The 13930-nt window shown below is 39.0% G+C and overlaps 1 protein-coding gene across 1 annotated transcript; it reads right to left on the reverse strand.

Annotated features, from left to right (window-relative positions):
• Positions 1–230: 230 nt before the first annotated feature.
• On the reverse strand, positions 231–5623 carry LOC135473396 (calcium-regulated heat-stable protein 1-like). Its single transcript, XM_064753282.1, has 5 exons — positions 5507–5623; positions 5228–5288; positions 5042–5102; positions 4147–4275; positions 231–2682 (listed from the first exon to the last, which is right to left on the reverse strand). Exons 1-5 carry the CDS (start codon positions 5621–5623, stop codon positions 2490–2492), a joined length of 561 nt encoding a protein of 186 aa, XP_064609352.1. The 3' UTR covers positions 231–2489.
• Between the last annotated feature and the right edge of the window lie 8307 nt (positions 5624–13930).

The following is a 13930-nucleotide window of genomic DNA, read 5'->3' on the forward strand; positions in this document are numbered from 1 at the left end:
ACAATATCTCCCGAACTTTGATATAAGGTTCACAATTTTCTAAGATTGGTCAAAAGCCATGTTATTTTATCGTAACTTGAGACTTCAATATCAGGAGTCAAATGATACCGCTGGATTGCAGAGAAATCAAATGAGCTTTTAAGAAATGGTAGTAACTGCACCACAAATAAATGGAGTAACAGACACTTAATAACTCCAAATAAGGAATTGTGAAATGGGGGGGGGGGGGGGGGGGGGGGGGCACTTCTTCTGTAACTCTCTGGACGTTCCTTAGTCTACACGATAACCCTGTAGTAAAACAAACTACCCTATTTTCTGCAAAACCATCAACCCCCCGAAGAATTTGGAAGGATATATGACTCGTGTACACTAATATTACCTGCTATGTAACATTAATGAAGTAACAGCCTATTTCTTAATGACATCACATTTTACTGAACTAAATCAAACAATTTTCATATACATGCACACTCAATGACCTCTTCCAGCTGAATGGGTGTTGGAGGTAGTAACTTTAGAGCTGAGCGCAGGTGTCCAGTATTTAAGGTTCATATAACATGACATAAAAACCATGATCTAAAACAATATTCCAATACACAAAATAGCATAGTGAGTAAGTTTCTACAACTCCAACCTGTAAACCTAATCTTACAAAATATCATCTGTATAAAGTTTAACATATGACTATCATGAATTCACACATCATTTACAAGTTCCTTCACAATCTAATCAGAATGGCTCATACTGTCATGAAGCTTTATAAGTGTGTTCAATTCATTGATCTGACTGACAGACTAGGTTGCCAATGAAGGACTGCACATTACATCACAATGTTGCACCCTGGCAGCTACATGTAAAATGCTGTAACACAGTCCACTGACATTACACTCTGTGGCAGCAGTGGCTCCTCTGGTGGCAACAGGGAGACAATTATAACTAAGACCCAATGGTCATGTGTACCTCCTGGTATGACTGGGAGACTACTGTAAAGCCTCACTGGTTAACCATCATTGCATACACATAAATCCCAGAATGTGCTATAAGACAAGTTTGGAAATCTGGTTAGAGGACCCACTGTAGGTTAATATTGTTTACATCAGTTAATGCTAAAGAAACAGCATTAAATGTCTAAACTTGTGGCTTCACAACACGAGCAAAGAAGTACTCCTTGTTCTTAAAGCTACCTGGTTTTATCAGGCTGTATTATGATGAACATGTAACAATTCAGTATTTATTAGCAAAAAGTGAAAACGAATGTTATCTATTTATCAGATTCTGAATTCTTTGCAAAGAACAGGAGTAACAAAAAAGGAACACCTTTCATCAATTAAAGAACAAAACAGACATAGTCTAAGGCACTTCTACACGTATTGTATGTCTACAGGAACTGAAAACTGGATTTAACCCCTTCACAATGAAGACACTCAAAACAACAAGGGTATTTGTTGATTGAACATATAAACACATACCCATATAAATGTGTGTACATGTAAGTAACAGTTTTAATGCTACAATATCTGTCAAAACAATACACACAGAAATATTAATAATTGTTTGATACCAGTGATATTGTTATCAACATTCATAACAGAACATTAAGTGTAAATTTGTCAGATACATATTTATGTATTTTTTATTTACAATTTCCAACAATTCAGGCATTACATGAACACATCATTTCCGAGATCAAGCTGAATGTCACAGTACATGAATCAGAAATACAAAATAGTCTTGCCACAAAGGCCAGCTAAACTTCGCCAGAGCACATAATACACAACCATCAGCTTCCGGTACCACTCCTCATCAGCTCCGTGGGTACCCATGTTTGAGTAATGTTGTTTGGGTGAGGGAGCTCTGTGCAACACCCACAAACTGATCATGCATGTAATCAACTCGTACATAAATACTGTCCAATTAAAATACGACCTTATCTTGAAGGACCAAGAATCACACTGCCATATTTTCAGTGTTCAGATGTCTGTGCAGCTATCTGCCTTTCGTTACAAACATAACTTTGGTTTAGTGTTCCATAATTTCCAGATAAGCCAAGACTACGGTACTCTTTAAGTCAATACTTCAGCCTGTGACTAATGACTGTGTTGTTAGATTTTGCACCAATAGGCTTCATTTTTACAAAAGCAAAACAATGCTGAAATTAGCACTATGACAAAAACAGAGACATTTGCATATCAATACAGAAAACTTTTACTTTCTTGCATGAAAAAAGAATTGCTACAATTGATGCATACTTGTACTGATGTACATAGGTGTACAAGTGCAATGTAAAATACAAAGTAAACTATCATCAAAAATATGACTAAATGGAAACAGTGGAAATATTGGGTGATAAAAAAAAATAAATGTACTTAATAGGCTAGTTACAAGAGCAACAGATAATGCTTCTGAAAACTGAAGTGGTGATACTGATAACAGAGAAAGGCTATCAACATTATATCTTACAGTTCTCCACTAGATAAAAGACAGTATTGCTAGGTGGATGGTTTTCCATGTCCAGGACTGCCCACTGGGGAGGGGGGAGCATCCCATCGTTCGTGTACTGTGCCAGGGGCCAGTTGAAGGATCTTGACGTGAACAGCCTGGTATTTCTCATTCCTCGGAGGAATCAATACTGTTTTATATGACACTTCATCCCCTTCCTGAGGAACAAACTCCCCATCAATGCTAAAATAAAAATAGAGGAATCTTTGAGGAAAATGTTTCAGCATCAGGACCTATGACTCCCATAAACAAAAACTACAGGAATCCAAGCAGATTCCCATAAAGTCACAAAAATAGTTTTCAAGATGAGCAAAACATATGACATTTCCAATTTCTGACTGCCCTACATGTACTTCCTTTGGAACTGGTTTTATTAACATAGAATCCATAAAACCATCTCTATGTTCTTGCTAGAAGTGGGTTAGATTCGCACAAAGTGAATCCATGGGAATGCATTTAGATTAAAGATAAAAAAACACTGGGCATGGTGTACAGAACAGCAATTAGAATACTGTTACTTAACATCACATGAAGTCAACACATACCAACCTGTATAAACATCCTCAAAGGTTGTGTTCATTCTTACTATGACCTGACTACTTCAGACTATGACTGTTTACTGTTAGGAAAGCGTTAAATTTATTTATGCTTAAAGAGCTACTTTGTCTTAAAAGCAAGGCTCTATGATAAGAATTGAGATGGTGCAAATTGCTTTACTAAATTTCAAAAAACCACATGTATTAAAACCACTCCTGGTAGTTTCGAAGAATAATGGGCAAACAAAAGTTTTCTGTCAATTCCAATTTTGCCTAATGTGATGTCATGCAGGAACACTGGGTGTCAATCATCCAGTAAAGGACGCCCTTCTTTCAAACACGCATGATTTCATCCAAGCACAACTCCCTTACTTGATGTCCCATCTGCCTGATCACGTAAGGAATGTTGTAGGCAGATCTTACGGAAACTCCCGGAGACTTTTTTTTTGAGAAGTTTTCATCTATAAGGGTTAAATAGCGTTATTAAATATTTCTGAACTGTGGCGTTTGCTCTGTTTCATAGTGTATCCGTCATATCATTTTAATATTTTTCTCTTGGGGTTGAAGTAGCACTTTAACTCAATACTAAAGAGGTTTTCACATATACTGCCTATGGCTGTCAGTTTTATGGGTGGAGGAAACCAGAGTGCCTGTCATAAACCACCGACCTTTGGCATGTTACTGACAAACTTTCCAATATGTGAAGTACAGACATCCACACCCTACTGATAGAAGACAAGTCGTCCTCAATGAATGTGAGACTCTGCACAAGACCACATGACACTGTCGGATGCTTGTTGTCACCAAGGCCCCAGAGGTGATGAGAGTAGGGAATCTACAAATTCAATGTGTAAGGCCAAGTTTGTACCCATAACTCTCCATTAAAAAGCAAGCACCACTATTCAGACCATGGTTTGCTCCCTAAAGCATTAAATATGGATCATTAAATTTGTACTGGGCTGACAACTTGAACATCATGAAGACCCAATATCAATTTCATAGCACACTGACCTTTAAATATATGTACATGTACACTTCATTCAACCCATAATATGTGTAACAAAAAATGGATTCATTTTCCCTGTTTATACTCATAATAGTAAACACTTACTCTGAAATATGAACAAATAATGGTTGGCTGTTGGGATTATCATCTGGTATTATAAATCCATGGCCTTTTTGTCGGCAAAAATTTTTCACTCTACCCGTTTTAGTTACGGAATCAGCTGCTCTTTGGGACCTGTTCAAAAATGAAACATAAAATACACAACATCTTAGGAACACGTGAAACTAAAGATCAGAAACTTGTGTGGTCTGGTAACACAAAGACTGTGCACAACACTTTAAAACAGGATTCCTGCAAGTAACTCTAAACCAATATTACGGTAATGTGGAAAAAAAAGAAAATCTCCACAAAAAAAATAAAAAACAAAAAAGCTTTTTTTCCCCTTCAATAAGTTAGGAAATAACATTAACTGCATATTAAGAAATCGACACCATATCTATCATAAATCCATTAGGCCGCATTGTTCTGTTGCATGAAGTACATTTAGGTATGGGATGGAGTACTAGAATATTTTATTTGGTAAGGCAATACTTAACCTTACAATGAGTATATTCTGTTCTTGCATGCACATGTTGTACTGTAAATCTTCAACCTTTTCAACCAGTAAAGCACTTTTTTCAGTGGAACCTATGCATACAATTATTATGAATAATGTGCTTATGATGAGTATGTTCTGTTGTGATGAGTAGGTAAAGAACTAAGGATGAGGAACTTGTATGTGCCTGGTAACATACAGCGTGGGCTGTGTACTTACGCTGAGTATGTTCTGTTGCGCCGAGTAGGTAAAGAACTAAGGATGAGGAACTTGTATGTGCCGGGTAACATACAGCATGGGCTGTGTACTTACGCCGAGTATGTTCTGTTGCGCCGAGTGGGTATAGGACTAGGGATGAGGAATTTCTGTGTGCCTGGTAACATACAGTGTGGGCTGTGAACTTACGCTGAGTATGTTCTGTTGCGCCGAGTAGGTATAGGACTAGGGATGAGGAACTTGTATGTGCCTGGAAACATACAGTGTGGGCTGTGAACTTACGCTGAGTATGTTCTGTTGCACCAAGTAGGTATAGGACTAGGGATGAGGAACTTGTATGTGCCTGGAAACATGCAGTGTGGGTTGTGAACTTACGCTGAGTATGTTCTGTTGCACCAAGTAGGTATAGAACTAGGGATGAGGAACTTGTATGTGCCTGGAAACATACAGTGTGGGCTGTGAACTTACGCTGAGTATGTTCTGTTGCACCAAGTAGGTATAGGACTAGGGATGAGGAACTTGTATGTGCCTGGAAACATGCAGTGTGGGCTGTGAACTTACGCTGAGTATGTTCTGTTGCACCAAGTAGGTATAGGACTAGGGATGAGGAACTTGTATGTGCCTGGAAACACACAGTGTGCGCTGTGAACTTACGCTGAGTATGTTCTGTTGCGCCGAGTAGGTATAGGGACTGGGGATGAGGAACTTGTGTAACACATAACCTGGGGTTTTTTCAGAGGGGTGTTCTGGCGGTGTATCTTTGGTTGACATGATCACAATGAATACAGACCGCCAATCGTTAGGATGATTTCCTCAGTAACGTTTCTGTTCTAAAAAGTCCTGTTGATGTAAAAAACAGTAAGAAGAGAAGAATGAAAGCAGATCAATAAGATGCTACCACACAATCATTTACATGATAATGGCTAATTATACATGTGATCAATGGGTCGTTCAACCTTATTTATATACTGAATAAAGTGACCTCGCACAAAATATCCCACAAACTAATCAGACTGTTCTTTGTAGAACGGCTAGCTCCTGATTGTCAAACGGCTTGCACTCCACTGACAATTCAACACAACAACTTTATCTACAGTTACATCAATTGGCCAGAATGATTTGTCCATTAGAGGTGCCAATATCAACCATTACCAAACCAGTACCCAGCCTCAAGATAGATAAATCAGTGGATCAACACTCCTAAATGAATGGTCAGTTCTTCTTTACAGCTGGTATAATCAGTGTTGGACTGAGGGCTTATCACCCCTAATTGATCCATCAGCTGTCCTACAGGATATTTTAGGGTGCTGGATTTGAAACTTTTTGATGGTAGATGTACATGTAGCACCAGAAACCGCTCTGCCAATAAGAGCATGGACAAGAGTTACTTTGTAATACTTTTTACACACGAAAATAGCAGGTCTGTTGTTCTGATACATGTACGCCTGAGCTACATGTACATGTACATATACCCCCAATCTCCAGTCAGCCTACATTTACACTTTGCAGTTTAGGTTGCACACATTTACACTGTACAGGAAAAATGTACATATAACTTGGTTTTTTTGGTTTTTATGTGGAAAAGAAGAAGAATTACTCATTTTTTTTCCACATTAGAATACATGTGTGTGTGGTATAGTGCCAGCTAAGGTCTTTTTTGCCAAGTAAATCTCAAGTACCTTATATTAATCAGGCCATATTACATTGTTTACACAAAGTAATCTCAAATTTGGCTATATAAAACTGATAAAGTACAGATAGGTCATTCCACAAATACATTCATGGAAAGGGCAAAATGGGTGGCTCTGAATTCAATACAAATATGGTTCCAACTTCCATAATATGAATCAAACTCTGTAAAACCCTAGGTATCAAACTCTGTAAAACCCTTTGTAAAAGACCAAACACCCCACATGTGCAATGGTAGCTGGGTTATCACCACATACATGTGTACATGTAAGCCATGCTTTCTGGTACCAGTATTGGACTGTAAACAGATACCTGGCAGACAGAGAACTACAGCCTACAAATCAATCCGAAAGAAATGTTCAACAGACAACCTGAGCTTCCTTGAAAAGCCAATCTGATGACATCTGGGATGAATGTCCATGAATATGGAAACTGTCAGGAAGTAGTATACCCCCTTTCCCAGTGACAAGAACAACACGATTACAATACTACAGGATGGGAGATGCCTGCTACATTTACAGGTATACTAATGACCAGAAACCTACCTGAATCAATATATGGTCAATACTAGAAGTAATCAAGTGATATCACAGCTGTAGGATTTCAGCTGTGAATTGACACACAAGTCTCCATATCAGCTTATTAGCCACCTGTGGCCATTGGAATAGAGTAGATGATCTCAATACCTCTCCATCACCATACTTGACTGACAAACAATCCTCCAGCCTCCAAGCTGTGCAGATCACTGACAGTATCACTTGACGGTAATGCCTTCTTAAGCCCTTCAGAACAGGCTTTTTTTTCACACTGAATGAAGATTGTATCAAACATATGAGACGCTGCAATTCATGTGATACAGTTAGGCCTGCATGACCTATTGTGTCACATATTCAACTGAACACATGCAAAATTTTAAGTACACTTAAAACAAGTGAAACAGCTACATGTACACCTCACCCACTCCATTAAAAAGACCCAACAAACAAACAGGCAACCAATTACTTGACCTCGCCTGTACATCTCCCAGACGTAAAGAACAGATAGAAACACACAAAATAATTCTCAGAGGTATTAAAAAAGTTACATGTACATTAGGCACTTTTCTGCTGCCAATTGTCATCTATCATCTCTCAACAATTTTTCTGGATATTAAAGATCTGCCCTCGTATCTGTTTTAATTCCTGGTATCAGTATTAGATTTTAACTTTTATAGGTTGGGAGCAATGACAATAATATGGAAATTCACAATTTCCGAAATACACCATGATTATTATTGCACTGGTACCTTATTTTGCAAGACACCAGGAGAAATGTAGAGGCCAAGCAGGTCAAAGGTTATTAGTCTGGAGCTGATGACACAGTAATGGCTTTCTCCATGTATGTCAAATGACCTAAACTTTTAGGTTGCGCAGTTTGTCTCATTCTGGCAGTTCTACTGATCTTAGACAGGTGTTTTGAGATTTGTTTGGTAAGCTGAATGATAAACTACTGGCAATTTTTCAAATTCAGCACTAAAGGTAATACTTTATGACAATTACTTGCCTCTAAAGAATGCATTCTGTGGGTTAAATTTAAGGTCCCTTTCCCTACATTTACATGCAGTTTACATAACCAGTTTCTGATAACTTCCTCTGATCAAACATAACTTCTACACATACCTGTTTGTCTGAGTCAGCACCCTTCAACCAGGACGTGTGAGGTCTATCAAAGGAGAGTGACACTGACCACCAACTAGACACCTTTTCACCACAATACATAGCCTCATGTACAAGCTCAAGGACATCAACCTTACACAACCAGACCAATAAGTCTTTGATCTGCCTACACAAGGACAACTCCCCGCCAAGACTTCCTCCTGTTATCTGTTTCTTAGAATGTCAGAGATGGAGACGTCAAGGGCTTAATTCCTCGGGCATTAAACTCTCCTTTAAGAACTTAACACACATGTACTATTGATTCGTGCATTTCAGCATCTTGATCAACAATATTGTACTGTATACAGAAATGCCAGGATGTTAAACAGACGACCAAATCCATTACCTGATTTATTTCCTATGCTGTAGATATTGTGAATCTAGTTATACACTTTTAGACTGTTTTTAATCCTAAATTGGTTTTTTAGACCCTGACAAATTTGTTACTCATATGACTGTGGTAAAGTATTTGGTTGGTGGAAAGTGCAGTGCTAGGTTCCAACACAATGCCTGGAAATTTCATTTATATAACTTCTGAAATTTACCTGCAATTAACTACTAAAGCAAAGGTCACCATCTAAACCTTTGGTTGTCAATTAGTGCTCATCATCAAGGGCTGGAACTCTATTAGATATAAAGATATATATACCACCTGAGGCCTTATACGATGTCACTGTAAGGTCTCCAATGCTCATTTCTAGCATAGCCTTCTTCCGCGATGGATAATACTGTATTACTGAACTCTGTCTTCAGACGCATTACCATTACACCTCAGCCTCCCACAGCGTAATTCCTACAGCTTCCTCAAGCTTAAAGAGAGCTTTGTCGTGTTGATGACCTGCCACAATGGCATTAGTACATGTACATGTAGATGTATGTTCAACTGTGTATCACACACCAAACTCAAAGGACATGTATATGGAAATAAGTTACTCCCTATGGGCTTCTGAGGATGTCGTCCTGAAATAGTCTGACATACACGTTTAATAACATTAGGAACAAAATGTGTACACAGCAATATCTACATGTACTGGTAGGATTGCAGAATTTCACTTACATGTGTTGTACATGTAACATAATGGAATATGGCAATGTTACACATGCTGTAAATTGTCAACATTTTTAACCTCAAAAGCAACTGTTTCACTAGGAATTTATGCATGCAATTATTATGAAAATCACCCCAAAATGATTTGTTAGATAAAGATATTATTATTATATTATTTATTTATTTATTTGATTGGTGTTTTACGCCGTACTCAAGAATATTTCACTTATACGACGGCGACCAGCATTATGGTGGGTGGAAACCGGGCAGAGCCCAGGGGAAACCCACAACCATCCGCAGGTTGCTGCCAGACGTTCCCATGTAAGATTATTATTATATTATGCAGCTATCACATGTGCATACAGGATAGTGGCTACTGCAATAATACGTTAAACGTGAGATGATAAGACTGGCATTCTGAATCTTTGTAACACCCACAAAATCTGCTCATGTAATGGCTTGATAATGTGTCCCCATGGGTTAATTATTAATCAGCAGATTAAGCCTCTGTCAGGTGAACATGTAATTACAACGGAAATTCTCTGCAGTAAAAGGATGCTATGTGTCGCAAGGGTTTCAACAACAGACCTAGTGTAGCAGGGATTTCCAATAAAAGCTAACAGCTTTGCTATTTAAGGCCTTGCCATGGTGAAGTTGCTGACGTGAAACAGAAACATTAAGATAACTGCGTTGTGTCCGTTTGGCATAAAACAGTGTGGGTCCCATCCAAAACCACTTCTCTAACCACACATTAAAGACACACTATGAAGTATTGCTTTAAGTGGAATATCAAAAAAAAGAATCAAATGCAGCTGCCACAAATCCAGACAAGTGACAGAAATCACTTGAGTTGTGTTTAGCCTCAATAATGATCAGACTGAGCTTATGAATATTTAACCCATACAATAAATTCCATGGGAAGAGGAAATCATGTGGCTCCAGCAGAAAGGCAAAGACTTTATATGTATACCTGGATTGACACTATGAATGCACCATGCAATACCTGCAGGGAAGCAAAGACCTTTGGCTTAGATGTACCCTGAGTGTCACAGAACACATCTCCTGACACAAACACAATGTAGTGCCTGAAGGAAAACAATGACCTTACCTGGACTGGTAATGAACACACAACATGGCACTAAGCACCATGTAGTGTCAGCAGGAAAGCAATGACCTTACCTGGACTAGCACTGAACAAACAACATGGCACTAAGCACCCTGTAGTGCCAGCAGGAAAGCAATGACCTTACCTGGATTGGTACGGAACACATAATATAGCGCCAGCAGGAAAGCAATGACCTTACCTACACTGGTACTGAACACACAACATGGCACTAAGCACCATGTAGTGCCAGCAGGAAAGCAATGACCTTACCCAGACTGATATTGAACACACTTTCACTGCCGGAAAGCAATGACCTTAACTAGACAGGTACTGAACATACAAACTGGCACCAAGCATTATCCGGAAAAAGTAATGACCTTACCTGGTCTGTACACACAACATGGCACTAAGCACCTTGTACATGTAGCACCAGCAGAAAAGCAATGACCTTACCTATACTGGTACTGAACATGTCTCTCGACACAAAACACCACACAGATCACTCAGAAAAGAATCAACCTCACCTGTACTAGTACTGAACACAGCTCTTAGCTATAAAACACCACACAGAGCCCTCAAGAAAGAAATTACTTTTCTGGTACTGAACATGTCTCTTGATACTAAACACCACAGAGCATTCGGGAAAGAAATGACCTCACCAGTAATGGTACTGAACAAACCTCTTGACATAAAATACCATGCAGAGCCCTCATGAAAGCAATGACCTTATCTGTACTGATACTGAACATACATGTACCTCTTGACAAAAAACACCCACAAATGTAAACAGGGACAATACCTGTATTGGTACTGAACCCACCTTTTGACAAGAAACACCACACAGAAGCCTCAGGGAAGCAATGACCTTACCTTTACAGGTAATGAATGCACCTCTTGACACTAAATAGCACAGAGCCCACAGGAAAACAAATCTGGGCTGGTAATGAACGCACCTCTTAGCGCTGGATACCACGTACAGCCCTCAGGAAAGGAATGACCTTACCTGGACTCACTGGTGTTGAACACACCTCTTTACACCAAAAACATTCACAGCAGAGCCAATGGGAACTAGATTCAAACACATGAACTCACTGGTTATTGTCCAGGGTCTTAAGCAAGCCACAACATTGACCACTGAGCCAGGAATGAGTTCTGTCACACAGCCAATTGGGGAAAAACTAACTAATGGCAGAAGATTTGATACAGAAGACCTTTATCTGAGATTATATACCTAAAAACTCTATGCATGCAGACATCAACATAGGACTATCAACATGTACTTAACCTATCTGACTACTATGCTATAATGATGATTGCTTCTCCAAGGCTTGGGAATGTTACCATGGCAATGTGTAAGCACACAAGTTGCATATGTCATGAGTGTAACATTGCTAAAGGCTCAGTTGTAGTAGATCTGTATATTTTATGACTACAATCTGCAAGACCCAAAATGACCAGACATAAAAAAAATTCTCATTGACAGGGACAATTGCCATGGAAACAACAAGAGAGTGGACCCTGAGCTCAAGGCAGATGTACTGAACAAGGAAATTTCTACTTAATGTTAAAACTCCCCAGATACATGTAACATGTCATGATGTTGAACCAGTAAGCTTTATTGCTCAAGCAGACAAGTTTTTAATGAAAAGGAATGGCTTTTAAGCAATTTACGTTTATTCAGACACATACTGCCAATCTTATAATAATCCTAGAGCAGGTGGGACATACTACTTGAACTCATTTGCTCCGAACCATTTCTGCAAAATTAAGCTGCTCAGTGTGAAGTGAATTGATTGGCTGAAGGTTATACTCAAGAGTTTTCCACTTATCTGATGGCAGCCAGTTTTATGGGTGGAAGGAATAGGGTATAGCAGGGCCAAACCATCAATCTTTGGAAAGATACTGACAAACATGTCATTCCCATGCAATATTAACTGAAGTGAAGAGAATGTTTATTTTCCTTGTAAGGACTGACGGTTTGTCCCCATAGGAGGAAGGACACCAGATTAGTCTGAAGTGCTAACATATTTGCATACCTTGAAAATGATGTCGTATACATTAGATTTATTTATTTATTTATTTATTTATTTGATGGTGTTTTATGCTGTACTCAAGAATTTTTCACTATAACGCCGGTGACAGCACTATGGTGGGAGGAAACCAGGCAGAGCCAAAACCCATGACGATCCGCAGACGTGGCCTGAGAGGAAGCCAGCATGAGCTGAACTCACAGTGACCGCATATGTGATATACATTAGAATGCTATCTGCCCTACGACTGGTTGATCATATACAGCAACAGCTGGAAATGCCTATCAGCAAGGTATTGCAAATGAAAGGATTGATGTGATGTCCCAACAGTAGGATTTGACATCATACGCCACAGCTTGGCAATGTATAGCCTGTAATTCGTTACGTAAATTGCTGTGTTGGAACCAGTAACAGTAATGACCCCACCGCATCGGATGTGGTGGGTGAATTTTATACTGTGCCTGCCCATTCGATTGAAGCGAAAAGCGCCATCTGAAGCCAGGAGAGGAAACCAAACAGAGTACCCGACTAACAGATTAATTCTTCTGCTGCAGAAGAGTCTATGGAGAAAAATAAAAAACATGTAAAGTAAAAAAAATGGGAAAATGTGAGACTTGCAGTGTGATTTCTTTTCTTTTTTTTTGGCCACTAAGCATTAATGAACAACATTCAGGGACAGTTGTGGATGAAGATGGATTACTTTTAATAGAAGATACTTCTGCAAGGACTGCATTACACGATATCTGATTTCGCACCATAACTTCTGAGTAAATATCTGCAACGATGAATTAGTGGAAAAGTTCACTGTGCACATTGTACATGACACTCAATTTCAATGACCCCGTCTTTCAGAAAGCTTGTTTAAAAAGAAAGACTTGGGTATGAGTCTCCTTAAAAATTCTAATCAAACTGTTGAAAGTTTAACACTGCAAATAACGTCGGCCACCGTACGAGTATGCCGGACGGGTACTTACAATAATTTCTATGAACCATGTAGTAATACTAAAAGAATGTGGGTTCATGAACACAACCTGTTCTTAAATTAGCCGTCTTAGCAATGGAAGTCAGTTTGACCTGGGTCGCTCACGCCTCCAATGCTATTATATCTGCTCATCGCCTTTGACTTCTCTAAAAACCACCTCACTCGGAGCATCACATTCAATGACAGTATTCTGTGAACTTCATCATTTTCATACAAATTTTCAAGCATTAAATGAATGACTGGCATACATTTATTGAGCATTGTTCGATGAAAAGGATTTAAATTTTAGAAACACATGAAGGTGCTAAAAAGGGTTTAAATACTTACAAGAACAGCTGGAGTACAGACGAACAGAAATCGATATTTCTAGCGGAAGCGGAACAGTGTTGCCGCCAGAGGGCGAAAAATTACTCACGGGTAAGATACCTGTAGGAATATTTAGATAAATGCATTCGAGCAATATTCCGTTTCGAGTTCCCTCCTTGCCACAGTGATAGAGAAAATGAGTTATTTTGTTCTCATCAACAGGT

The sequence above is a fragment of the Liolophura sinensis genome, chromosome 1 (assembly GCF_032854445.1).
Source record: "Liolophura sinensis isolate JHLJ2023 chromosome 1, CUHK_Ljap_v2, whole genome shotgun sequence".
Lineage (NCBI taxonomy): Eukaryota > Metazoa > Mollusca > Polyplacophora > Chitonida > Chitonidae > Liolophura > Liolophura sinensis.

Bases quoted from the DNA above. Each gene is read 5' to 3' on its own strand.
- LOC135473396 (XM_064753282.1), bottom strand. From the start codon at position 5,623: ATGTCAACCAAAGATACACCGCCAGAACACCCCTCTGAAAAAACCCCA. The intron at 5,289-5,506 runs GTAAGTTCACAG...GTATGTTTCCAG, and splicing joins CGCAACAGAACATACTCAGC to GCACATACAAGTTCCTCATC. The intron at 5,103-5,227 runs GTAAGTTCACAA...GTATGTTTCCAG, and splicing joins TGCAACAGAACATACTCAGC to GCACATACAAGTTCCTCATC.